General features: G+C 41.2%; 1 protein-coding gene across 4 annotated transcripts; it reads left to right on the top strand.

Moving 5' to 3' along the window:
- Nucleotides 1-20557, top strand: LOC125432564. Of its 4 annotated transcripts, XM_048496227.1 has the most exons (7): nucleotides 1-237; nucleotides 2141-2188; nucleotides 3483-3545; nucleotides 11676-11781; nucleotides 13313-13439; nucleotides 17639-17741; nucleotides 19614-20557. In XM_048496227.1, exons 1-7 carry the CDS (start codon nucleotides 12-14, stop codon nucleotides 20072-20074), a joined length of 1134 nt encoding a protein of 377 aa, XP_048352184.1. In that variant the 5' UTR covers nucleotides 1-11; the 3' UTR covers nucleotides 20075-20557. The 4 variants fall into 4 exon arrangements, with proteins under 4 accessions (XP_048352184.1, XP_048352185.1, XP_048352186.1 ...); XM_048496228.1 differs by lacking the exon at nucleotides 2141-2188; XM_048496229.1 differs by lacking the exon at nucleotides 3483-3545.
- Nucleotides 20558-25721: the final 5164 nt, after the last annotated feature.

Genomic DNA, 25721 nt, shown 5'->3' with positions numbered 1-25721 from the left:
GCGGCGCCGGAATGCCCATCCTCCCGCTCGCCATTTTGCATGGAGTTGGCTGGGTTCTTGCTCCTGTAGCTCGGAGGGCCGTTAGAACCACCGCCCATGGCGGGCGGGGAAAAAGCTGTTCAGCAGGAGAAACTATGGTCGGTGCTGGAGTCCTCGCAGCTACGTTACTGATGTTGGTACCGGTCACGGGCTTCCCCATCCTGGGTCGTCTACCTGTCTTTGGAGAGCTGTGGCCGGGTGAGGATAACCCATGGCCGGCGGGGAAGGGGTTTTTGGAAAATAGTGTAGATCCTTTCTCCACACTTTTCCTGTCTCTGATATTTGAAAGGAAAAGTGGGAGAGTTCTGTGGGGTGAATTTGAGCGCGACCGCGGACTCGGATTATGGGGAGATTCCCCTCCACTACCTCTGTTAAATTGGGAGGGGGATGTTCCTTTTCTTTCTGCTTACTGCTGTTTTGGCAACAGAGGCAAGCTTTCCATTTAGGAGTTTATAAAGAGTCCTTTGGAAGGATCACAACTGGGCACAAGCCATCCAGGCCAATGTGGAAACGGTGTTGATCCGGTACTTGGCAGGTGCTCTGGGCCTGGCCTGTAAGCTCAAATGGCAGCTCGAATTTAGATACTTGTTGGGATTTATTTATTTGGTATTTGGTAAGTTTTATTATTTTTATGTACATCATATCATTTATTATGGTGACAGGCTTCAAAAGCTGAAAGTAACCATGGCTTCTCTGCACCTCTCTGGGTCTTGGGTGGCATTAACAAAGTACTGTTTTTAATATTTTTGCAGGTTGGCCTCCTTGATTTAGGTACATATTGATGGCTGACTAGAGATGTAGTTCATTGTGATTTTCCTTTAAGAGTCTGAAAGGCAACTTTAAATGCACACAGCCCAGAAAGCTGACAACAGCTATCCTAAAGCAACTTTGTGGAAACAGGAAATACACTGTTAGCTTTAGCTACACAATCAGTTCTTTTCAATAAATTAATTCATCCATAGTAATGGGAAACTCACCAGCATCCTCAGAGGTGCAAGTGTGACAGGATGCAGCTGGAAGCAAAACATATTTTATGAAAGCAAAACAGTGGAGTATCTGACAGCTGTATTCTTCTGAGTTTTCCTACTTATCAAGAAAAATCACAGTGAAACTGGAGTAGAATTTCTGAAGTACAGAACACTTAACAGAGGAATAGAACTGGGAATATAATGTTAATGTCATATTTTTATTTACGGAAGAATTGGGGATCAATTCTTTAAAGCAATCGTTGAGTAAGCTGTAGAAGTATCCACTGGCCCCAGCAGTGCTTCTAGTGCTGTGATTGCTTTGGAAGAGATCTGGCCCTGAATGAAGAAGAGTTTGGATTTATATCTCTCCTTTCTCTCCTGTAAGGAGACTCAAAGGGGCTTACAATCTCTTTTCCCTTTCCCCCCCCACAACAAACACCCTGTGAGGTGGATGGGGCTGAGAGAGCTCCGAAGAACTGTGACTAGCCCAAGGTCACCCAGCTGGCATGAGTTGGAGTGCACAAGCTAATCTGGTTCACTAGATAAACAACCACAACTCAAGTGGCAAAGCAGGAAATCAAACCCGGTTCTCCAGATTAGCGTGCACCTGTTCTTAACCACTACACCACGCTGATCTGATGTTCCACTGTCAGCATGCATGCCCAAGTGTTCCCTGTCTAAGTATTCCCTAGAGTATTGCTGTTGGTATCTTGGTTGGTGAAAGTGATGCTTCCATTGCTATGCAGAATGGACACATTTCTAATGAAAATGTATCTCTCCCTCTGGGGATATGGTGATATACTAAATCTAAATAAATAAATAATATAAATTATTCTAGGGTGTGACAGAGAGATGGAAGCTATGATTATAATAATCCAGTAATAAACATTTGTGGAAGTGCAATGTATTGCTATTGTAAATCCCTGAAATTATGCTTTTTTATTTTTAGTTTTTTTGGGGGGAGAAGTATGGTTCTGAGAGGGCTGTTGATAAGCCAAGCATAATTACTTTACTGCCAGTAAAAATTATCTTATTATTGGGCCAAGGATTTTACAATAAGCAGCATTTAGAAAAAAAAATTAAGCATTTTAATATCTTCTTAAAGATCAATTTTATTGTTTGCTTTATTGCAGAGCACGTAGTGGAGTATCAGCAGACATCAATAGCAGACATGAAAATTGGTTTGTTTAAAGGACCGCTATATATGATCTTAGAGCCGTCAGAACTGGAAAAGGGCAGCAGAAGTAATAAAAAATTTCAGAAAAAGTTTAGAAAAACTGCAAAGTGGAGCCATGAACAAACATGCTAAAAAATCTATTATAAATTTGTATGTAATTTCTACTGAAAGCACAATAGTACAAGTTTTAGGAATGTATCTAGAACCAAGAAAACTAATTTTGAGACAAAAGAATTAGTTAAAAGTATCCAAGAATATTCTGAAGAATGGAAAACTTGATATTTATGCAGTGAAAATGAGTGTATTTCTTGATGTTAAAAATAAATCAGAAAATAAAAAAATGGAACAGTTGAAATATATTTTGAAAATAGTTACAAACACACAGGAACTAGGCTACTATTGGCTATAACACTGCAAACACAATGTTAAAAATTGAAGATGCACATATTTTAAAATGTCAGGAAGACTTGGGAAGTATTTTGGTGTTAAGATTAGTAAAGTAACAGTAAGAGGAGGAAAACACAGTAATTATGATGAGAAACAAAAAATGTAAGAACAACACTGGCAGAATATTAACATCTGCCAAAGAGAATTTTTTGGAGAGAACTCAAATGCTTTCAGTAAAGATCAGTACAAAATGCTTGTGTGTAAAGCAAAGATTAAATAACAAAAGAAAAGGCCATCATAATATATTTAAGAATATCTGTGAGTTTTCAGCAAAAAATAAATTTTCTTGTCCGAAAAAAAGATAAAGATGCAAAAATGGAAAACAGCAAAAAAAATCTGTTGAAAAGCAGAAGTTCCCTCTTATACGTGCATTTACTCAACGTAGATGTAGTTGCAATGTACAAATAATATTTTTGGCACGTAAAACAATATTGTCTCGCATTTAAAAAGCATTCTACATGTAGAGGAAAAACTGTAAGAAACAAAAAATGGCGAAAAAACCAATTCATAGCTATAAGAGAAAGGAAAACTGTAGAAAGTGAAATTGAAATTTCATCAAATGCAATTTCTTTTATAACCTTTCATACATTCAACCTTCTTTTATAAAGCATAACTTTCTAACCGTTACAACTGATAAGAGAATAATGGGTGAAGTATTCTGTTTAGAAATAAGCCTAATGAAGTCATCTGTGTACATGGTAAAATGCAACCTTTTCAGAAAGTAAACAGATATTTTAATGTTACTCAGAAGAGATTTAGAAATTCAACTCTGAAGGCTCTTGTGGAAAAAAAGCATCTTGGTACAGAAAATTTACTAAGCATGTTACATCTTCGTAAACACATTTTTCAAGGTCCATCAGCTGTTGAAAGAACAAAACGATCAACAAAAGGAGAAAATGTACAAATATCTGTAGGTAGGTTTTATTGATTGGTATATTTACACTATAAGTATGTTTAAAATGACTGTTTCCAAAGTATGTCTAGTTACAGTTTTTCACATGTGACATGTGAACTAGGTTATTGAACTACACAGAGGTTTCCAAAATAAATTTGTAATATCATAAAGGATTTACCATGAGCTGAGTCACACTGTTGGACCCAGGCAGTGTTTTCCACTTGTGAAAAAAGGGAGGAAGAAGGAGTCTTCAGTGGCATGATGTTGATTTCAGTTGTTTTGGATACTATTGCAACCTGGTGGGATTTTCAGATTAAGATTTTATGGCTGGATCTACAGTCCGGCAGGAGTGGGACCAGTTAATTATTAGTGGGTTTCCTCTTTCCTGTAGAGGTGAGCCCGCGAACCCAGCAGAGCCGCAGAAAGAGCGCATGGAATGCCTGTGCCAACTGCTCCCTTCTGGGCGCACACGCTCCCCCAGTCCCCCGTGAGTCACAGGTCATGAGCTACCTGACTCACGGTCACCAGGTGTCCCAGACAAAGGGACAAAGGGGCTCTTGCCCCCAGGTATGGATTAGACCCAGACGCGGACGCTTCCTCCTGCACGTAGCAACCCCATGAGATCATGCATCACATGATGCTCTCCCGCTTATCCGCCTCCTTTACACGTCCCCACGAAAACCCTAATAAAAGGTGCCAGGGACTAGCACACGGCAGAGTTACCAGGCCCACGGATCAGAGTTGCCGGATCCAAGGGCCGCGCTTCCTGCTGCTGGCTCTCTCCACCGGATGATATCACCGCGTCTTGCCTCTTCCTTGCGACCCCTGCGGGCCGACTTCACTTTCCCTCACAAAGTTGTAGCTTTGGTAAGTGTTCAGCCCCTTATGTGCTTCAACTGTCAGGTTGTAGAATGCCCAATTACACATTTTGCCAAAGGTATTTGATAAGAAACTTACAACCTTTTTTTCAGACCGGTAAAAGTGATCTTAGCGGTAAGACTTATTTTTAAATTAATTTAATTTGATTGCTTCCTCTGGACTAAGGTGGTATATAGGTTCAGATCCACAGAACAATTTTTTTATTATTTACTGTTAAATGTATTATTCAAGTAGAAGTAACAAAATAGTAGTAGCAAAGATATTTTATGCATAACATACTAGTATATCTTTTATAAGAAAGGGCATAATGCAACTAGTTAAGAACTTTTATGACTGGAGTTCCAGGTACACGTACAAGTACAATGAACTTAGATGACCTTCGTTCTGACATACTTATGATTAGCTATACATCTCACTCAATTCCATGGAAGAGAACTAGAAACCAATGGGACAATCCTGAGCAGTGTTACAGCCTTCTAAATCCATCACAATTAATGAGTTCAAAAAGGTGTACCTCTGTTCAGATTGTCCTGAAAGTCATATATGTAGCTTCATTATTGATTTTTTTCCCCGGATATGATTTTTAATGCAACACATCAATGATGTTGCAAGACTTTTTTAAATTGAAAGGTCTATGTTGAAAATATAGCAACTGTCTTGACTGAATCAGAGCATTGGTTTGTCTAGCTTAGTACTCTATACTGTGACTAGGGGCTTTTCTGCTTGGCAATGATTTCCTTCAGAATCCCTTTGATGCTGCAGCTGCCAATGCAGTTTAGCAGTGAGGTTTCGGACTATGGGTTCCCTTTCATTTTTGCTGCCCCCTCCCATGGTTACCATTTACCCCATGTGTACTACAGGAGGGGGCTTTTCTGAGTTTTTAAAAATGGCAACTGATGTCTCAGTGGCATAGTGGCTAAGAGCAGGTGCACTCTTATCTGGAGGAACCGGGTTTGATTCCCAGCTCTGCCACTTGAGTTGCGAAGGCTTATCTGGGGAATTCAGATTAGCCTGTTCACTCCCACACATGCCAGCTGGGTGACCTTGGGCTAGTCACAGCTTCTCGGAGCTCTCTCAGCCCCACCTACCTCACAGGGTGTTTGTTGTGAGGGGGGAAGAGCAAGAAGATTGTAAGCCCCTTTGAGTCTCCTATAGGAGAGAAAGTGGGGATATAAATCCAAAACTCTTCTTCTACTCTTCTTCTTCAATGTACCATTATATCTATATGCCAATAAAATAAAAACAACTCCCCTGGAGCTGGGCAAGTGGGGAGGAGGGAGAAATGGCTTCTACAGAGGCTAGAATAATTGCTGCTGTATGGATGGGACCAGGAAACATTGCAGTAAAGCAGGTTTGGAAAAGATCACAGAACAGTCAAGAAAAATCCAAGTGCTACACAGAAGCAATAGAATACTGTTGGGAAAGTGAAGTGGGGAAGTGGGAGGATGTCCCCACGTTTTCTCCAATAGCATTCAGCCTGGAGGCAAGAGATCCAGTTATTAAAAGAGCTCCACTGGAGCTCTTGTGGTGGCTTTCTGGGCTCTTTGGTAGTGAGAGGTTATTGCTCTGAAGAGGATGGCATTTTGGAGATTTGGGTGATTCCCACTGACTGCTTAGAGAGTCAGGACTAAGCTTTCCACTTCCTGTACTCCAAATAGGGATTTGTGGACCAGTTTACTTCCTGCCTCGCTAGGGGCAGGAGCCAAGAGAGAGCTCTCTGAGCATTTTTCTCTCCTTGACTTTTTCATTTTTTCCTTTGCCTTCCTATGTTATTTCAGCCTCTGTTCCTCACTATTGTTGTTGGAGCCTCTTTTCTGCCACTCCTTCATTTGGCCTGTTTTTCCCCTCCCCCTCCCCCACCCCTTGCAGTGGAGAATACTTGTGGAGCCATGGAGCGGGTCAGCAGGTGATTATTTCCTCTCAGATGCGGATGCAGACTAGGTCCACTGTCCTTGCTGCAGCCAACAGCCTGCACGATTCCAATCAGCTCAAAGTAGGAGAGGATTCAGCTCAGATGGCAAAATGAAAGTGACTTGCCAGCCACAGAAAAAAGATGCAAAAAGGGTCCTACAGCACAAACAGCCCTAATTGATGCCATTTTGACCCAGAGTGGCAACAATGGCAGGTCTTACTCCAGAGAAGTATATTACTCACCTTGACAATCAGAGTTTTTAAGGGGTAAATGTATCTGCACTCACCCTTACTTGATGTTGTTGGAGAGCAACCATCTTGCCAGGATCTATGGGATAGGAGAACATTGAGGAAGGAACTTCACTGCCTCCAAATTCCATCAACAATAGCTTCTCTTAGTGGCTCCCCTTCCTCAAGGTCCCCCTGCTGCCGCCATACTCCCATCCATCACTCAGGATTTGAGGAGGGAAAGGCCACTCAATATGGCAAATTTCCAGACCGTGGCCCACAAAGGCAGTCAAGTTGGTCTTATCTTCAGGAGCTTACCCTGGACATATGGGAAATGAGACATCCTTGTCCCTTTCAGACAATGAGAAGGATGAAGGTGAATTATCAGAGGAAGAACTAACCCATACTGAGCAACCAGCAAGGCTATTTAATGGGAAGGATTTTCAATCTCCTTTAACTAAGGCATAAGACCTAGCTGAGGACCCTGTTCCTGGTGAAGAACTGAAGACCTAAGGAGACCAAGGAATTTTTCCTGAGGTCATCTCCCTCTAAAAAGTCTGCCCACTTCCTGGAGTATTTCAGAAGGTTGATGAGGGCAGAATGGGACAAACTTCTGGTGAACAGACAGTTCTCCAGTACCACAAAAAAATTTCATTCCCTTGCCTTGTATCATATGGACATGATGCAGGTCCCATTTGTGAATGCCTTTGTTGTAGCCTTGTAATACACATACCTCCTTTTGATAGATGGTATGAGCTCCATAAAGACCCTCTAAATAGAAGAGGGGATTTTTCATTTCGCAAATACCAAAAACCTTGGCTTTAGCCTTAGGAGCAGTAGCCACATCACCCTTCAATTCTAGGGCCACCATTGTAGATGCTAGAAACTGGACCAGCTTCTCCCTCCTGATCATGGAAGGGTTGCAGAAGGAGTAAATTGTGTCCTTAAGGCATTGCCCTTCCTTGCGAATGCATCACTAGATACCATGACGCTGGCTGCAGCAGCAGCATTTTCCATAAGATGTACTGTGTGGCTATGGGGATGGCAAGCAGATCTCTACTCCACATTTATTGTTATGGCCTATTCCTTTCAAGGTGACAAGCTGTTTGACGATGCACTGGACAAAATACTGGGGGAGACCAAGGACAAGAAAAAGGTCATGGCAAGAAGTCTAGGAAAGGAAAACAGGAGACCCTTGTACCAAACCTCCTTTGTTCTTGCCACACACTGTCACAGTCCTTCCTGACCAGAGGACAGTGGTCAGGCAAAAGTGGTCCTTTATAGCGACTCATGCTTCAACAGGGCTCCCTAGTCCCAATACCTGCGACTTAAGACTGATTGAACCAACAGACAGAGAAAACAGTGAAGCCAAGCCAGTGCTGGTGAGGGAAAAGTTACAGCAATTTATGCACCAGTGGTGCAGTTTCAAATGGACCGTTGGGTACAATTCATTCAATTTCATTATGCCATAGAATTCTCCAGCCTTCCTCTGGACCAGTTCCTCTCCTCTCCCAGATCCCTAAAAAGGGAAATACACATAAGGGCACTATCTGCCATCCAACATCTATTGGCAATAAAAGCCATAGAAAGGGGGCATCCTAGCAAGAAAGACTTCGAAGTCCACACCATTTTTTTCACTGTCTAAGAAGAACAAGGACAGGTGAGCTGTCCTAGACTTTAAATATATCAACAGGCTTGTGATTTATAGCACTTCTGCATGGAGACCTGAATCTTTCAATCCACAATCCTTCATGATTTCCATAGACCTCATGGAAGCATACCTGCACATCCCTATCTATGTTGGACGTCACGAGTTTCTCAGATTCTCCTACCAAAACCACCATTTCCAATTCCATGCCTTTTCTTTAGGATTAGCTTTAGCACCTCAAGTGTTCTCCAAGGTCCTGGTGACACTAGTGGCCTTTGCCTGAAGGCAAGGAATACAGCCCCTCCCACCCCCATACCTGAACAGTCTCTTGATTTGCTCATCATCAAAAGAGAAAGCCATCTATGACACCAGCTGCATCATCCAGATGTTGGAGAATCATGGTTACCTTCTGAACAGAGACAAAAATAACCTCCAAACATACAAACTGCAGCATCTTGGGGTCATTCTAGACACCCAAAAAGAACATGACAAAGCCAACAAAAGTTCATTCTTGGCTAAGAACCTCTCCAGGGCCAAATTGGAAAAGTTAATGTTTCTGACCTGTTTACAGGGTCTTACGATTTCAAGCATAGGATTGGTCCCATGGGTTTGAGTTCACTCCCAACTTTTCTAGTGGTTTTTGAAACCACATCAGACAGTGATCACACAAAAGATGAACAGCACGTTGACCCTAGCAATCTTGTTTGATGGATCTAGCTGGCGGACACAGAAAGCCAGAATGTAAAGTGTTAAACCCTCACAGAGACTGTGTCAGTGACAGGCTATGAGTGGGCAGATTTTAGGAAGACTTAGAGCTTCAGACAGGTGTTGATGGGAGTTCAACTCTGAGTTCCAGAGAGAACAGACATGTTTTATTGCCTGGGAGTGGTCTATGGTTTTGCCAGAAAAAGAATGTAGGGAGAGAGAGAGTCCCAAACTCTAGTCAGGAAAGGAGTTTCCTTCTAGGTAGAGAAGAATTCCTAACTTAGGTTCTTGGAACAATCAATCTTCTGGACAGAGTGGGTAAAATTGAGGGAACTGGCAGGGAAAAAGATTGTGATAACTCAGTTCTATTGGCAGAAGGGGAATCACACTGCCTGTGTGAGAGATTTCCCATCCCTGGTTCTGTAGTACGATTTACTGTGCGGTAATCCTAAGGTTTGACAGCCTGAAAGGGAAAATGAGTTAGGAAATACTCCTTTCTTTATAGTTATCACAAGAACCTCTGGGTACAAGTTTGAATATGTTCTGTTAAACAATATGTAAGTCTAACATATTTTAGAAGCATTAAGAACTCTTGACAAACTGACACCTTTTCTAAAAGCCAATTACCATCTACTCTGAAATTTGAAAACACCTAAATATCTAAATAAAACTGCCTTTATATATGTTGACAATTCCTATCTTAATTATGTGAAGTTGTTAATAAAATTCTATAATTTATTTGCTAAACTTTAAAACAGGCTTATTGTGTAGTAATTTGAGGTAAAAGAGAGAGTGAAGGGAGCGGGGGATCACATCAGTTTCTTAAGCTGGTTCAGTTAAACATCTGATCTGGAACAGGGTGGGGCAACAATAGAGAACTCCCATAAAGGTTACACAAAGAGAGAAGCTGACTAGCAGTGAAAAAAAGAAGATCTTTGGCATTTCAGGGCCTCTTGAGTATAAGGCAGGTGGGAGAATTTTTCCCTCATGATCCCTGCACTTCACACCTTCGTCAGATAAAGCATGATTGGGTGGACCAAGCTACAGCCATCTAATCTGGGGCCAATCCTGAAGAATGTTGTACAGATTTTTACAGATGCCAAATAGATTGCAAATGCCTTAGCAGACCAGGTGCTCAGGAGCAGCAGCAGCAGAAGGCCATTGCTTTCACATCCTGCATGTGAGCTCCCAAAGGCACCTGGTGGGCCACTGCGAGTAGCAGAATGCTGGACTAGATGGACTCTGGTCTGATCCAGCAGGCTAGTTCTTATGTTCTTATGTAATCTGATGGGTTGAGGAGCATCCTTGCAGGATCAGCCAGTCCAGGGAGTTTGGACAAAGGAAGAACAGAATCTGAGCATCAGTGTTCTAGAACTCAGAGCTATAAGGACAGCACTCATACATTTTCACTCTTCTATCGGGCCCAGCATGTCTTCATCAGGATCAACAACATTTCAGTCAAGGCCCATATCAGCAAGCAAGACGGGGGACCCAGATCATCTGCCTCACAATGGGAAACAAAGAGCGTTCTATCTTGGGCAGAAATGCAAATGTAGTCAAATCTCTACAGATAACATCTAGGGATCCCTCAACACTCAAATGGACTGATTGAGCAGTCGAAGAATGGATGAGAATGAGTGGTCTATTTAAATAGGAGGCCTTTCAATGGATTATGAACAGATTCAGTGTGCCAATAGTGGACCTCTTTGCTTTACCCTCCAATCATAGTACCATGATTCTTTTCCACATAACACTATCCTTATTGGAGCAAGTGGACACGTTCACCTCTCTGTGGCCACATGGTCTGCTGTATGCCTTTACCAGTTATCCCAAAGATGTTAAGGAAGATGCACCAGGAATGGACTGCTGGTTATCTTTGTGGCTCCAGAATGGTCCCACAGGCCTTGGTTGTCCCCTTTAGTGGAGTTCCTGCTGCAAGAACCTTGGGGTATTCCAGTGAGTCAAGACATGTTGCAAGGCCTGGTCTGGCACCTAGATCTAGACTGGTTACATCTGATTGTGTGGCTTTTGAAGGGAATTTGGCTGATAGGCCTTAGTTATGATCCAGAAGTTACTGAAACCATGATGGCCTCCAGAAGGCCACTCCAGAAGGCCATCCCGAATTGTGAGCTTGGAAACAGTTTAATCTGTTCCACAATTTGCTACCTGGAGGACTGTAAGTAGAAAGTTTAGTCCTACCTCCCTAAGCATCCAGTGGAAACCACCCAAGTCTCCATGATGACCATTTTACTTCAGAGCAGAAGGAACCATCATGGCAAGTGTCTAAGTTCCGTTTTTCTTAACACCAGTTACCTGAACTCTTTTAACTATAGTTTCAACCTGGAAACTTCTATATGCAAAGCATTCACTCTACCACTGAACCTTTCTCAGGCCCTCCAGTCTGGTTTACCTCTACTAGGTAAAACATTGGTACTTATATTTTTCAGTTTCAGAGTCTAGTCATGGAACATGCAGCTGGGATAATGGTGGGGGGAAGGAGGACAAAAATGGCAAGTGGAGGAAATAGTCAGCATGCCTCTTTTAATCTCTGATAATTCACTACTTTAGTTTGGCACAATCTGCATTCTTATATAGGAGTTTACTGCTATCTGGTCTAATTAGGTGCTAGGTTCATAACTAAAGAATACAGTGTAAAGTCTAATTCAGAGAATATAGATATTTCAAAAAGTCTAATTTGTAATTTAAATAATAGCTAAATAGTGGGAATGCTGTGAACATGATAATTTAATATTAACTTTTAAAATATTTATTTTATAGCTTTTTTGAAGCATTTAACCTCTGCCCTTGTAGCATGTGCTACTATTTTTGGAATGACTATCTCAGTTTTATCATTAGCAGCATGTTACTTATACTATAAAAGAAGGTAGGCTTAAAAGTTTTATTAATTTATCTTTTTATTAAAGTATTTTGTATGGTATCTTTTAAAACATTGCTCTGATTAATGTTAATATGTTATTTGGCTGCTACTTTTCTGTGTGTATTCTTTGACTTGAAAGCAGGAGGCCACAGCTCAACAACAAACAGCTCAGGCAGGTGCCCTGCTGCAGCCGGCCTCCCTGTCAGCAGGGAGTACAGAAGCCGGCCTGCGGCTACAGCACCCGCCTGAGCAGCACGGAGGAAACCGCTGGGCACTGGCCAGGTCCCACAAGGACCCAGCCAGCAACCCCCGCCCCGTGATCAAATGGTGTGCGCTTGGGGACATGGGATACCCCATGTTCCCATTAGAGGCACACCACTACTCTGCAGTCAATTCCTGGGCAGGAACATATGCAAGAAGACAGTTCTTCAGATATTCCATCCCCTGCCATGAAGGACTTTAAGGAAACCAATTATTGCACTATTGCAGGCTTGTCATATTGTGGCCAGCCAATTGTTTGATAAATTTCTGTCAGCATGAACATAGAAACTGCCTGAGATTTGCCGTGATTCACTATGCCTCCATTTATGGCATAGGGTAATGAATATGGCTTTGCTGCTAATAACTTGATAATTCTCTCCTAGTATAAATACTAGGGAATATTAAGGGAAATAATTTTTAATAATATTATGGGAAATAATTTTTTTTCATCTGGAAATTCTATTACTTAGGAACAAACAATTATGTGCGTGCTTCCCTTTTCATATAAACAGTCTTAGCAGTTTGAATGTATATATTGTACAATATGATAATCAAATGCTGTGCTATATGTAGAAAGCTAAGAACAGTGCTATACAGATTTTAAAGGGGCTGTACAAAAAATATAATGATGACCAACTGAAATATACAGGCCAAAATACAGTCTATGACTTGAAGTCTTCCTCTGTCCTAAAATCTTCAGTACAGAGAACAACAGTTATATTGAGTACCTTGAATTGTTGAATACCTTCTCTAAACAGTTGATTTGGTTGTTTCCAGAGGCAGGAAACAGATTATGTCCAGGTTTTGCAGCAGTTTCACTGACACTTGAGTATCCATGGCTTCTTTTACTTGCTCACAAGCAAAATGTTTGTGGAAAAATTGGAAAATGTTTTTGTTAACTAGCTAGCAGGTTAGTCCTGGTGAAAACTCTCAAATGAGCAGGCAGTTGTATAATTAAATATAGTTTTAATCAAGAATAAAGAATAGGATTTTTTTAAAACAATGAAATATTCAACACATACAAGAGCTAAGAGGAAAGGGAAGAAGTTGGATAAGGTTTCAGGAATGGGTGATAGTTACCAGTCTTGAAAAGATGTCCAGGGGAGGCAGTGAAGAAGTCTAAATTTGCTTTTAATCAATTTGTTAAGATAAAGTACTAAGTGCTTTCATCCATAATAATCAGCTTTAGTATTACATAGATTTTCTTTAAAATTCAGAACGTTACAAATACTTTTCTAGTTATACAATCATATTTATATATTAAAATGTGTTTCAGGCAACTTAAACCCTTTCTTGATGTTGTACTGAGAAGTGGAGAATCTCTACACAGATCTAAATCCAATGATCCAAATTGTTGTACTCCTATTTCTCTTTCTCAGGCTTTTCATTTTGGGCAATCACAGGTAAATAATAGTATTGCTATTACCAGAAAAAATGAATCCTTACACATGTGGCATTCTTTCAGATAGTAATATTGATTATACATACATCTTTACCTTTTTTAAAAAAAGATATCTAAGTATGAAAGCAGCACTGAATGTAGGGAGCTATGTAAGTGGGGGATACAGATGACTCCACTAGGATTAGGATCAAAGTTAGATGGCTACTGGAGAAGATACTCAGGAGAGACAATACAGAGGCAGAATTGGTTGCAAGACAGAGCCTTGGGTAAACATTATTTTGGGGAAATATGCAGGGGAAAAGATAGGCAAGCAAATTAGTAAAGTGATTGGGAAGGGAGCAGGCAGCAGTGTTTCTGCCTGGTAGAAAGCCAGACAAAGTTTCAGGTGTGAACTGTAAGTATACTTATGTAGGCAGGCCATTAAGAATGAATGTGGATAAGAGTATAGTTTATTGAGACCTAGTAGAATTTATGTTGGACCTTTTTATCTTACTCTGTAACTTAAAGAGGCTTAACAAAAGGGATACCAGTGCACATAACAGGAAGCCCCCAGGTTAAGTTATGGTTGATCCTTTCAATAGAGTTCCTTGTTGGATCAGGATCTGCACATGCAAATCTCCTGGCTTCGTTAATCTCCTGGCCTTGAGCATGTTAATTCTATATTAATCCTTATACATAAATCACTATGGGGTGGAATGTCGTGATTGTAAACCCTCCACCAATCAATGCTCAGGACACACTCCTGGGCGCCCACTGGTGGAAAAGTCATCCAATCAACATTCTACCCACTCCCCTGCCAGCCTTCCCGTGACCCATGAGCAAATTGGTGGGGCAGTGCTGGGTTGCTGTGTGCTGCCCACCTGGCCCGGTCCAACTCTCCCAACTCCTTTGCCCCCCCTTCCAACACAGCCCAAGCCTTCCCATTCCATCCTTCTCCCACCCCAATCCTCCCATTTCTGCACGCCAAGCCTCCCCATTTCACCCTGCCCCAAGCCTCCCCATTCCACACTTCCCAAACAGCAAGCTATCCTACCAGCCCAAGTCTGGCCACTTCCCTGAACCTCCTCTCTCAACCCCAAAGACCAAGTCAGGACCAGCGCAGCATGGACACCAAGCCACCCTCCCCTCCAGATTCAGCACAATAGGTTTTACTGCTAGTAAACCAATAAAGTAATGGTAAAGATAGCAAGCAGATGAAATCCCAGTGCATATCTAGACAGAATCCGTGCCCCCACAGAACCATGCCTTTGCTCTTGAAGGAGTGTAACAGCTTAGCACTGTGTTAGGGCTTTTAAAAGAATAAAATATCCCCTTCTCATGAAAAAGGACAGGGTGAACCACTGCAATTCAGCTGTTTCATAGAAAACGCTTCTGCTTCTTTCTATTTATAGAATGTTGACAGCTGAAATATTCACAAACCTGTGGTGTGGGACAGCATATAAGTATCTGGATGAGCATATTATGTATTGTAATACTGTTACCTAACAATTTGGAATATGATATAGCAGTTCAATGTTGAATTTTTATACTGAGGAGTTTTAGCTTGGGATTTAGTAATATTTAACAGTGAAATCTTAAAAATAGCTGTGCTCTTTTAAGTCTGGTAGTTTAGGATTGCATTGTTGTCGACCTCTTAGCCATTCTGCAGTTTACTACAACAGAAGCCAAAAGGAAAGGGGAGGGAAGTCTTCTGAGTGCTAGGCTCTCTTATCTTGCTCTCTGTTAGCTGATTTTCCACCAAGCACTAGGCCATACTCCTCAGAACAAAAGTCAAAGGACAAGAGATCTTTGTCTTGTGCCTCTGGCCATATCCAGCCCTTAAGCACCTTTGAGCATACAGGGAAACAAACTCAATATATTATTCATCTGCTGCTAACCCACTAGCTAGCAGGATTTTTCCCAGTTCCTCCCCTGCCAATGGAAACATCAAGTTAAAAAAAACATTTACAATTCTAGACCTTCTGAAAACTTCCAGCTCTGGTTACACTTGGGCACCAAGCCACCCTTCCCTCCAGACTCAGCACACACCTCCCCAATCCACTGCATGTTCTCTCCACACCACAAAGACCAAGCCAGCTCTGATGGGACATGCAGAGAGCCCAGGAGAAGCACCCCTCCCCCCCAACGACCAAGCAAGGCCCTGCAGGGCACCCGCAGTAAACCACTAATGCCTGCAGGGTCCAGCAGAAGCCGCTCCCTATACCTGCCCTAAAGAAAAATCTGGTCTGCCCACTCTCCCCCTCCCCAAAAGCCAAGCTGCATCTGAAAGGGCCACAGCAGAAAGGCGCACTCCCTGCCAGCCCAGGCAGCACCTTCCCCATACCCCCCACACACACTTTTCCACTCCAAAAACTGCAGCAAAGTCTTACCTAGTGGAAGAAGCGAAAGATAAGGGGGATGGGGAAGCAGTGGGGGACATGAAAGAAGGTGGGCAACCAGGAACAGTGGCAGCCCTCCCACCAGTGCAATCAGTCACACACACACACACACCCTTCTGCATTCCCTATCTAGAGCCCATTTTATTTTATTTTAAAATGGGCTTTACTGCTAATAAACCAATAAAATATTGGTAAAGATAGCAAGCAGATGAAAGCCCGGTGCATATCCAGACAGGATCCATGCCCCCCAGAACCATGCCTTTGCTCTTGTAAGAGTGTAACAGTGTGTTAGGGCTGTGCATTCAAGTAAAGCTGAGATGGAAAACCCTTATCCAGGAAGAACCGAATAGCAAATGCCTTAAGGCAGAATTGAATAGCAAATGCCTTAAAACAGCAGAACCAAATATCAAATGCCTTTAAAAGCTTCCAGCTATTTCTCCCCGCCACCTCTGAAGCCCAACTAGGTTCCAAAGGCGGCTCTGCTGCCAGGAAAGCTGCATGCAGCTCTCCCCCACTGCCTTTAAACCCAAGCCAGCCTCAGAAGCAGCAGGGAAGCCAGAGCTGTGTGCATTCACCTCTGTGTATGGGAATTTTTGGAGTTTGGCTTTAAAAGACCTGGATTTTTTAAAAAAAGAAAGTACTGGTTTCGGGGGGGGGGGGTTGGTTGGTTGTTTTGTTTTGTTTTTTTGCTTACTTGAAATGTTCTGGGTCTTTTAAAGCTGAACTTGAAAAATACTCAGGGGTGGGGTGGGAATGGTGGATACTCTAGACTGCACTGTTAACTATTAACATTCTTGCACATTCAATCCCAACATAGATAACATCTGGCTTTGGAGCCTGGCTAGGGAAAAGCTCATAATGTACAAACTCCATCCTAAGTAAATGTGTGTAGAATCACAGTACTAAAATTACTTCCAGCGAATGTCTGTGTAAAACTCTAAAACATCAGTCAAAAACATTTCTGCAAAAGTCTTAGAAATTAACAGTATCAGTGTCCTTGACACACTGGTATAATGATATAGTTTGCAGTGTTCTGGTAATGCAGTAGTTCTGTTCAATTGAGTGTTCTTAAAGTAGTGGTGCAAGAAAAATCTTATCAAGAAATAAACTACTTTACACACATGTGCATCAGTACCACTGAATATGCTTATGATTATGCATCAGGTTTTTTGGACTAGGTTACTAATGTACTTTAATTTTAATCAGAATATAAACTCTGCAGTTCTTTTGATATGGTATAATGTTATACTGCCCTGACCTGGATGGTTCAGGCTAGCCCGATCTCATCAGATCTCAGAAACTAAGCAGATTTGGGCCTGGTTAGCAGTTTGATCAGAGACCACCAAGTCCAGGGTTCCTACACTAAGGCAGGCAATGACAAATCAGATCTGTTCCTCTTTTGCTTTGAAAACCCTGCTAGGTTGCCATAAGGCAGCTGCAACTTTCTACCAGAATAAAAGGTCTACCTTGGTATTTTTAGCAGTCACAAAGTGGGACTGACTTCACCTCCTTCCTTACTAGGCATTCTTAGTCTTATAGAAACTTCTCCTAAGATGCTGTGCCAGTTGCCAGATATTTCATTTGTGCCTCCCCTACACTGCTCAGAGAGACTGCCTGGATGGCCATTGTTCCTGTTTTGGATCCTTGCACTAAATTCTGCTGTGGGAGGGTGACTGTTCACACTCATCTTGCTGGGTAGTAGGCAGGGCCAACTCAAAATGGAATTAATATGGGATAAGCCAGTTCAGTAACAAGCATTAGCAAAATACTTTATTATATACTATTTCTAGTAATATTTCAATACTATTTTTTATGCTGGTAGGAATCAAGCAAAAATCAAACAGCAATGGCAACAGATTCTAAAACTTCTCCCAGAGAGTCAACAAGAAGTTCCTCTGCTGAAAGCCCATGCAAGATAAAGAGAAGTATAATGCTGCAGAAATTTAATTATAAAAACTTAGAAACAAGAAAATGTATTTCACTGTGATTAGATTTTAAGGAATAAAGATAAACTATTTCCATCTCAGGCATATTCTCCATTTATGTAAATAATAACATTTAGGATATATATCTTTAATTAACTGAGACTGATATAACCTAATATCATTATTTTGAAAGGTAAGAGACAGATAAACACTATTTCATTGAAGAATTTATTACTAGGAATAGATCCCACTTCTATGTACAATGACAGTTTAAGATTGAGGACCTCTACTGACCAAAAGTAGGTTTAACTCATCAGATCAGGGTCTTCTGCAGGTACCAGCCTGTATATGGGCAAAATCAACAATGACCCATACCCATGCCTTCTCTATTGTGTCTCCTATCTTTTAAAACATCCTCCCCAATGAGAGGCAGACTCCCATTTTCCTGGCTTTCTACAAAGTATGCAAAACTGAATTATTCAAGAGAGCTTTTTCTATAAAGGCAGTAGAGCTGCACTGTACTAAACAATTCACAAAGTTACTTGTATAAATTATTAAGGATTGTATTCTATACAACTATGTATAACATTCTGAAATTAGGACTCGACTATGTAATGTTTTCATTGTTTAATGTGTCATGTTAATACTTCTGTTTTGCTTCAATTATATTTTTAAACTTCTGATTGGTTCTACAGCACTAATTCCTATTGCATTGTCCATTGAATGTCCCATTCTGTCAATTGTATGCATTTACTGTGTGTAATCCTCCTTTATAAGTAAGAAAGGTGAACTATAATTATAATTACATAACTGACTTAATTACATAAGGCATGACAGTCTCTTCACACCAAATTGTTTCTAATCTCGCCCTGAATTAATAAGGGAGTGGATTCTTAGAAGCAAATTCCCATGCAAACATCTCTTCTGGATTAGGCCAAGGCAAAAAGCTGCATTCACTGTTCAGATTATCATATGCAGGTATTGATTGGTTGTTTCCTGGTTTTGAAGAAATGTGTGTTAAAAAAGCAAAGGGTTTCTATTGTTTGAGTTAACCCTTGGAGAATACAGGCAGTTTGCTTTTTCCACAATGGTGTTTGCTGCTGCAGGTGATAACCCTTCTGAAAACTTCCAGCTCTGGTTACACTTGGGTTCTTCAATCAAATGCATGAAGCTACCTTATACTGAATCAGATCCTTGGTCCATCAAAGTCAGTATTGACTACTTTGATTGGCAGCAGCTCTCCAGGATCTTTGGTAGAGGTCTTTCACATCACCTAACTCCTGAGCTTTTTAACCTGGAGATGTCACAGATTGAACCTAGGACCTTCTGCATGCCCAGCAGATTGCCCCTATAACTAAGTCCCAGCACCTTCCCATGCTTTGTAGGATCTTTTGAAAAGCTTGCCCTCTTAACACCATAGTTTAATGCAGCAGTCTTCAATAGCTTCACCTCTAACTGAAGCTTGCAGTATGGAACTGACTTAAAATTTCATCCTATACATTTCTTTCCTTTCTCTGCCCCTCTCATTTCTCCTTAGCTTAATAAAATGATGCCATTTATGGGGCCAAGTTTAGGGTGTGGTACAACCTACCAGTTGATAACCCAGTATTTTACAGGTATGGTTGTTCAATCACAGAAAAAATAGCACACATGCATGAAATTTTAATATACTTCACAAGGCATCTCTAAACAGAGGTATATCCTTCTAAGTCCGTTGAAATCTGTGGACTTTAGAAGGGTGTAACTGTTTAGGAATGCATTGCTAATTATCTGCTTTAAAATGTACATATACTGTGTAATATGTGCTTCATATATGGCTGTAGTTAATTCATGCATGTATAATGAACAATGGCAACCTTTTTTTTCTTACAGCTGATAAACCTTGTCCCAAAGAGGAACCTGATCTTACTATAAAAGAAATATATGCCAGCTCAGATATAGACTGCAGTTCAAATGGGTCACAATTAAGTTTTACTGTAAGATCAAAAACTTACTTATTTCCATCTTGGTCCAGTGAGAGTATGGGATCACTATTTGATGAAGATGCATGTGATGCTTTCTCTGCTCAACTTTCCTCATCAGATGAAATAATGGAAAATGAGTTCTCACAGCAACCCACGTCCAACACCAACCAAAAAGAAAATTCATCAATTGCTGTAGTTCATCATTCATGTAAATACCAAGACCACAGTAGCTACAGTGATGAGTTGTTGCTGATAAAGAAAGTAAGGATTTCCAAGTCAAAATCTGAAAATGATATGTATGTATCTTCTAGTAAAGAACTGCGTCCAGTCCGCTCATTTACCATTTTTGAAGGAAGACATAATACATGATCAGTATTTGTATATTTTACTGGACATTTTAAACTACTAATACTGATGATTGTCATTTTTTCAGAATAGCCAATTATTTAAGTGAATATGCTGACATGAAACAAAAAACTGAACATGTCTCAATGTTATTTATTTTTAAAATATATCAGACAAATTCTGATTTACGTCACAAAAATTAAATCTGACCAAACTATCTGAAGTCCTTTTAATTTGAGTGGGAGTAGGAATCTGTGTTTCTATTAAGAGGGCGGGTTTGGTATCGACGTGTCTTTTTTCCCTTTCATAAAATACATTAGATATGGAAGAAGGTATAAACATGGCTTATATTCTATTTCATAATCTTATTTTTAAAAATGTCTGAGTGTTGGTTTTATGTAATAGAATAGTTCAATAAAACTTACACTGTGTAGCAGGAAGTAATGATACCTGCGGGGATAGGGTGGGATGTAAATTAAATAAATAAATAAAATTATGTGAGACACATTTTTAGGTGTTCAAAGCATCTTATATTAATAAGCAATTGCTACAATGCAGTTCCTAACAGAATATTTATCTGTTTTTTTTAAAGAATCTGTGCTGCCTGGCCAGTGAATCTGCTCAAGGCAGCTTACAAGTTAAACATAATAAAATAAAATAAAAATGCTATAAAGGTAGCTAATTCTTAAACCTAGTGTAAAAAGTCACACAGAATATGAAAACAAAACTTTGAACAACTTGAAACACATCTCAGACAATTCAGACAAGAGAATTGTTCCTCATCAAAAATCTTTTAGTTCATTCGTAAGATTTAAATTGGCTTAGGTGTCACAGTTCTAGTCATTGATACCTCAGCTCACAAGTGTGGTAACAATGAAATAGCAAAAGTCTGAAGCTGCAGGAGACTGCTGCTGTGCCAAGTGTTGCACCAGTAAAAGATAGTCAGCAGAGATAGTAAGATATAGTCAGTGCTATTTGTTTGGCATGTTCCTTTTAAGATGTTTTTTCTATCTGTTACTTTTAATGGATCACTGATATCTGAGTACTGATGTGCCATTTTTGGTTGAGCTTCATCTTAACCAGTCTATGACTTGCCACCTAATAAAACCTGGAATCCAGTAGCACCTTAAGGACTAACAAATTTTATTTCAGCATAAGCTTTTGTGAGTCATAGTTTACTTTATCAGATGTTTTGGAGGAGTATGACATAATAGCAAACCATGGCCCCATCTGTGGATACTAAAATCCATGGATTGGGGCCATGGAGGAAGAACAGTGATTTTCCTTCTAACTTGGGTTCTCTCCAGGTTTGCAGTAAAATTTGAAAAGTTTTTAAAAATCCGCACATGATCAGACAATACATTTACCAGTTACATTGGGAATCCAATCCAGGCCCAACTGCCATGACAGAGAATGGCAGGAACCACTCTGAGCCCGTCTTGCACAGTGGTGGATGCTAGGAGCAGTTCTGCATTTGCAATGGCAATGATACTAAGGGAGGCTTCAGCAGTAGCTGCCACAGCAGAACACTTCGTGCAGCCACCTGGTCACAGCGGCAATGAATACTGGGAGCAGAGCAGTTGCTGGTCTCTCCAGGCTTAAGATGAGTGGTGGGACCTGGAGCCATGATGTGTGGGAGAGACAGGATCCCCCCCCCCCCTTCAAATCATGAGTCTTGCAGGACTCCCACTGTTATGTTCTGATTTTCAACCTAGCCCAGTCTGAGGATACTTAAAACCAGAGACTGGAATGGTTCAAGATATCTTTCTATATACCTGAAAAAATGTCCCAAGTCTGCAGAAAAATCTGGAATAAAAAACATTGGGCCATAGTTTTCCCAGGTAGAGGCTGCCAAGTGGGGAGGGAAAGCTGAAGTTGAGGGGAGGAAGATAATGATTGATTTGGTGTTGGGTGGGAAGGGAAGCTGGAAAAGGAGAGAGGCTATGAAGGCTTCAGAGAAGGAAAAGTGAAAATAGTGCAGAAGGGGGAAATGAAATACCTCAAGTCTTGGCTTAATGTGAGGCAGACGAGAGTTGGCACCTGGCCCTATGCAAGGCAGGTGAGGGAGGAGGCAGCTAGTTTTATATGGCCCCAGGGAAGGGAGGCGGTGCCCAGTCTGCATTTGTGTGAGAGATGTGGTGCCTGATCTGGCATGAAGCAGGCAAGGGAGGTGGTCCCAGCACAAGCAAGGGCTGTTGGCCCAGACTGTCCGAGCCATGCTTGATAGTGGAAATATGTGGTCTAGCCAAGCCTTATGCAATGGAGGTTGCCCCTGGCCTACCTGAGTCGTGTGAAAGGCATGCAATCGAAGCAATCCTCAGCTTGTCCGGGCCTCATGTGAGGTGTGTAAGTCTGCCCAAGCCCTACTTGATAGTGGACGCACATGACTGCCCAAGCCTGAACAATGAGGGAAGCAATTTAGGGATGTGGCCCCATCCCAACCAAGCCCCGTGCAGGATGAGGGAAGTGGCAGCCTGCCAACTGGTTAGGCAGGCTCCCTCCACACTTTGGTGGGCAAAACAGGAACAAGCAGACTGACTCTTTTGGGGGGCAGGGCCAAGACAGGCTGGAGAATGGGTCCTTGTCCAGGGTTTTTCCAACTCTACAAACAAGAGTATTGAGCATGAACCAGAGGAGTAGAGAATTATATTAGTCAACAATAAAAAATCTGAAGATGGGGCAGATAACAGGTAGGTCATGAATGAGTGGGAAGGAAAGCAGGAAGCAGAGAACTATAAGGATATGGGAATAGCAGTGGGATGAAAAGGGAAAATAATGTGGGGACAGTAAGAAAGGGGGAAATGAGGTTCCTCTTACAAGGTACCTCACTGTGCAAATGAAATAGGCCTGGCCTGGTAACTAACCCCTGCAGCTGGGTCACAGTTTTCCTGGGCTGCCAGGAGCAGGGAAGAAGGAAAACTAAAAGGTGGGGCAGGGGAAGGTAGGTTGCCTGGGTGGGTGTGAATGAGAGGCAGGAAAGGCAGGGGGGCTATAAAGCAGGGGTCCCCAACCTGTTGTCTGCCAACACCTTATGCGGGACGCAACAAGTGTTTTGAGAAATTGTGTGTGATACGATGGGGCTTACCCAGTAAGGCTTTTGATGCCCAGCTGAGATCTGATTGACTGTGCAGATTAAAATAACATTTCAGCAATAGCTGTCGCTAGTGTTGGATTTACCCTCTCACTCCTCTGTTCGTGTATTTATAAAATCTACTTTTTATCTGCTCCACCTCCTATGCTGTTATTTTGTGGTTGGTCCATTGCCCCGTTTCAAAATTCTAAAGGTGTTCATAGGCTTAAAAAGATTGGGGACCTCTGCTATGAAGGCTTTCAGGAAGGGGAAAGAAGAAATAGGGAGGGGGAAGTGGCATGTCCCCTTTAAGTGCTTGTGGGTTCTTTCGTGTTTATCCTAATAGTCAACTGTGTAGAATATACTTAAATCTGCAGGCCACACAGAGAAAGAAAACACATTTTCCCAAGTTTGCAGAAAAATCTGACTTTTTTTTTTTAATTGAGAAGTTACATTGCTCGTAAAACAAGAACTTGAGCAAGGTCAGACAATGCACCAAGACTCCTACATTGGCCTACTACTTGGTGGAGGGAGTGTTTTTTCCCCAAAGGAGGAAAACAACAAGGCAGCTGTAGTAGAAGTAGGAGGAGGACAATGAGGCTGCCTTGGCAGAAGCCACCTCTACTGCTGCACTGCCCCAAATACTCTTGTAGTAAAGGTGCAGGTGGGTCAGAAAGAGGAGCTGCAGGGAGAGAAGCAGGAGTTTTGGCTCATCTCCCTTTGGGTAATGACAATAATGAGGCAGGCATGGCAGAAGACATCACAGCTGCTGCACATACCTCAAAAACTCACACAGGTGGAGGAAAAGGCCAAGCTGCTGCTGACTTCAACCACCTCCTCCATCAATGTAACCAAAGTTCCTAATCAGTCTATGTTTGTCACTATAGCTAACTCTCAATGTAGCCAAATCTGGAGACAAGACAGATCTTTCTTGTTTTTTTACAAAAAAATATTTTTTATTTACCACTAAAGTTTACAGAAAAGGAAGATTAAAAGAATAAAAAATAAGACAAACATAATTTAAAAACAATTATAATCATATCAGAATTAAGTATAATGTGTATCTGCGTTTCTAATCTTGTAAATCATATTAGTAAAGATAAACTAGCCTTAACTAATATACTAAAAGGGAACAACCTTAGTCATTAACCATTTAAAAAATCTAATTAATTTTTGCTACATTCTCATTATTGTATTTAAAAAGAAAACAAGCAAATTCATATAATTTCTATGTGTACATAGAAAAAAGGATATTATAATACTTCAAAAAGTCCTTGCTCTAATCAGGTTATTAAAATGATATTTATACTTAAAACACATCCTGTTGTCTTTAGATTTCTTCTTAATAATAAGACAGTTCTTTCTGGATCTTTTTAGATCTTTCTAAAAACCCGAAAAAAGGCTCAGGTTTGCTGAAAAATCTGAAATCAAAAACATACACATATTCACATATTGCGGAGAGAGGATATAAAACCTTACAATAAAAGTATTTAAATGGTGGGGTACAAAAGTATTTAAATAAATAATCAAATAAACAAATAAATGAAGATGGTTATATGGGGACTGCAATTACAACCATTGGCCTGAATCCTAGATGCTCCCTTGTCTTTCTTTGCCCAGGCCTCTCACCAACCTTCTCCAACTATCAGCCAGACCATCTGGTTTATTGATTCCCTGAACTATGGACCGGATTTGAATGCTGTGAGATTTTTATAGCAGAGAGAATGTTTTATACATTTTAGGTTGTTTTATTACTTTTATTGGACTTTATTGGCCTCAGTTTATCAATTATTGTGGAATGGTATTATTATGATGTGAGCCACCATGAGCCCTGTCTTGGCAGGGGAGGTCAGGATATATAAATATGATCAATCAATAAATACATACATAAATGTAGCTTTCAGAAATTAAATGCCCTGTCAGTGGCAGCTGTAATTCTATTGCACTGTTATATTATGCTATCATGCCATTTGATTGCATTGTTTTATACCATGTAATCAGACTTGAGTCTCAGTGAGAAAGACAAGCTATACATCTATATATGTAATTCCCAAGTTTGGTCCCCATCTTCAGATATCTAAATCTGTGGATTGGGCCACAGTTACTCCAGGCACATTTCTATGGATGTGGGGGATCCCCTAAATCTGCAGGAAAATCTGATATGGGGGGAGGGGCTGAATGGTCCCCAAAGGTACTTATCTTTTGAAATGGTGGCAGCTGCCGCAGGAATCTGCTTGGACCCCAGCTGCCTCAGCAGCGGATGCCTGAAACAGCTCTGGGCCCAACTACTGCCATGGTGGATGCCTGAAGTGGCTCTGGGCTTGGTTGCCGTAATGGCGGAAACCTGAAGTAGCTCCAGACTTGGCTTCCGTGATGGCAAAAGCTAAGGCCCCTTCTGCACACGCAAAATAATGTGTTTTCAAACCACTTTCACAACTGTTTGCAAGTGGATTTTGCCATTCCGCACAGCTTCAAAGAGCACTGAAAACAGTTTGAAAGTGCATTATTCTGCATGTGCGGAATGAGCCTAAGAGAGACACTAGACCTGCCAGCAGCGGAAGTGGTTTTAAGGCAGGTGGTGGGAGCCTGGAAATGTGATTG

The sequence above is a fragment of the Sphaerodactylus townsendi genome, linkage group LG05 (assembly GCF_021028975.2).
Source record: "Sphaerodactylus townsendi isolate TG3544 linkage group LG05, MPM_Stown_v2.3, whole genome shotgun sequence".
NCBI lineage: Eukaryota > Metazoa > Chordata > Lepidosauria > Squamata > Sphaerodactylidae > Sphaerodactylus > Sphaerodactylus townsendi.
Note: the sequence above shows the minus strand (reverse complement) of the source record. Positions and strands in the feature narration are given on the sequence as shown.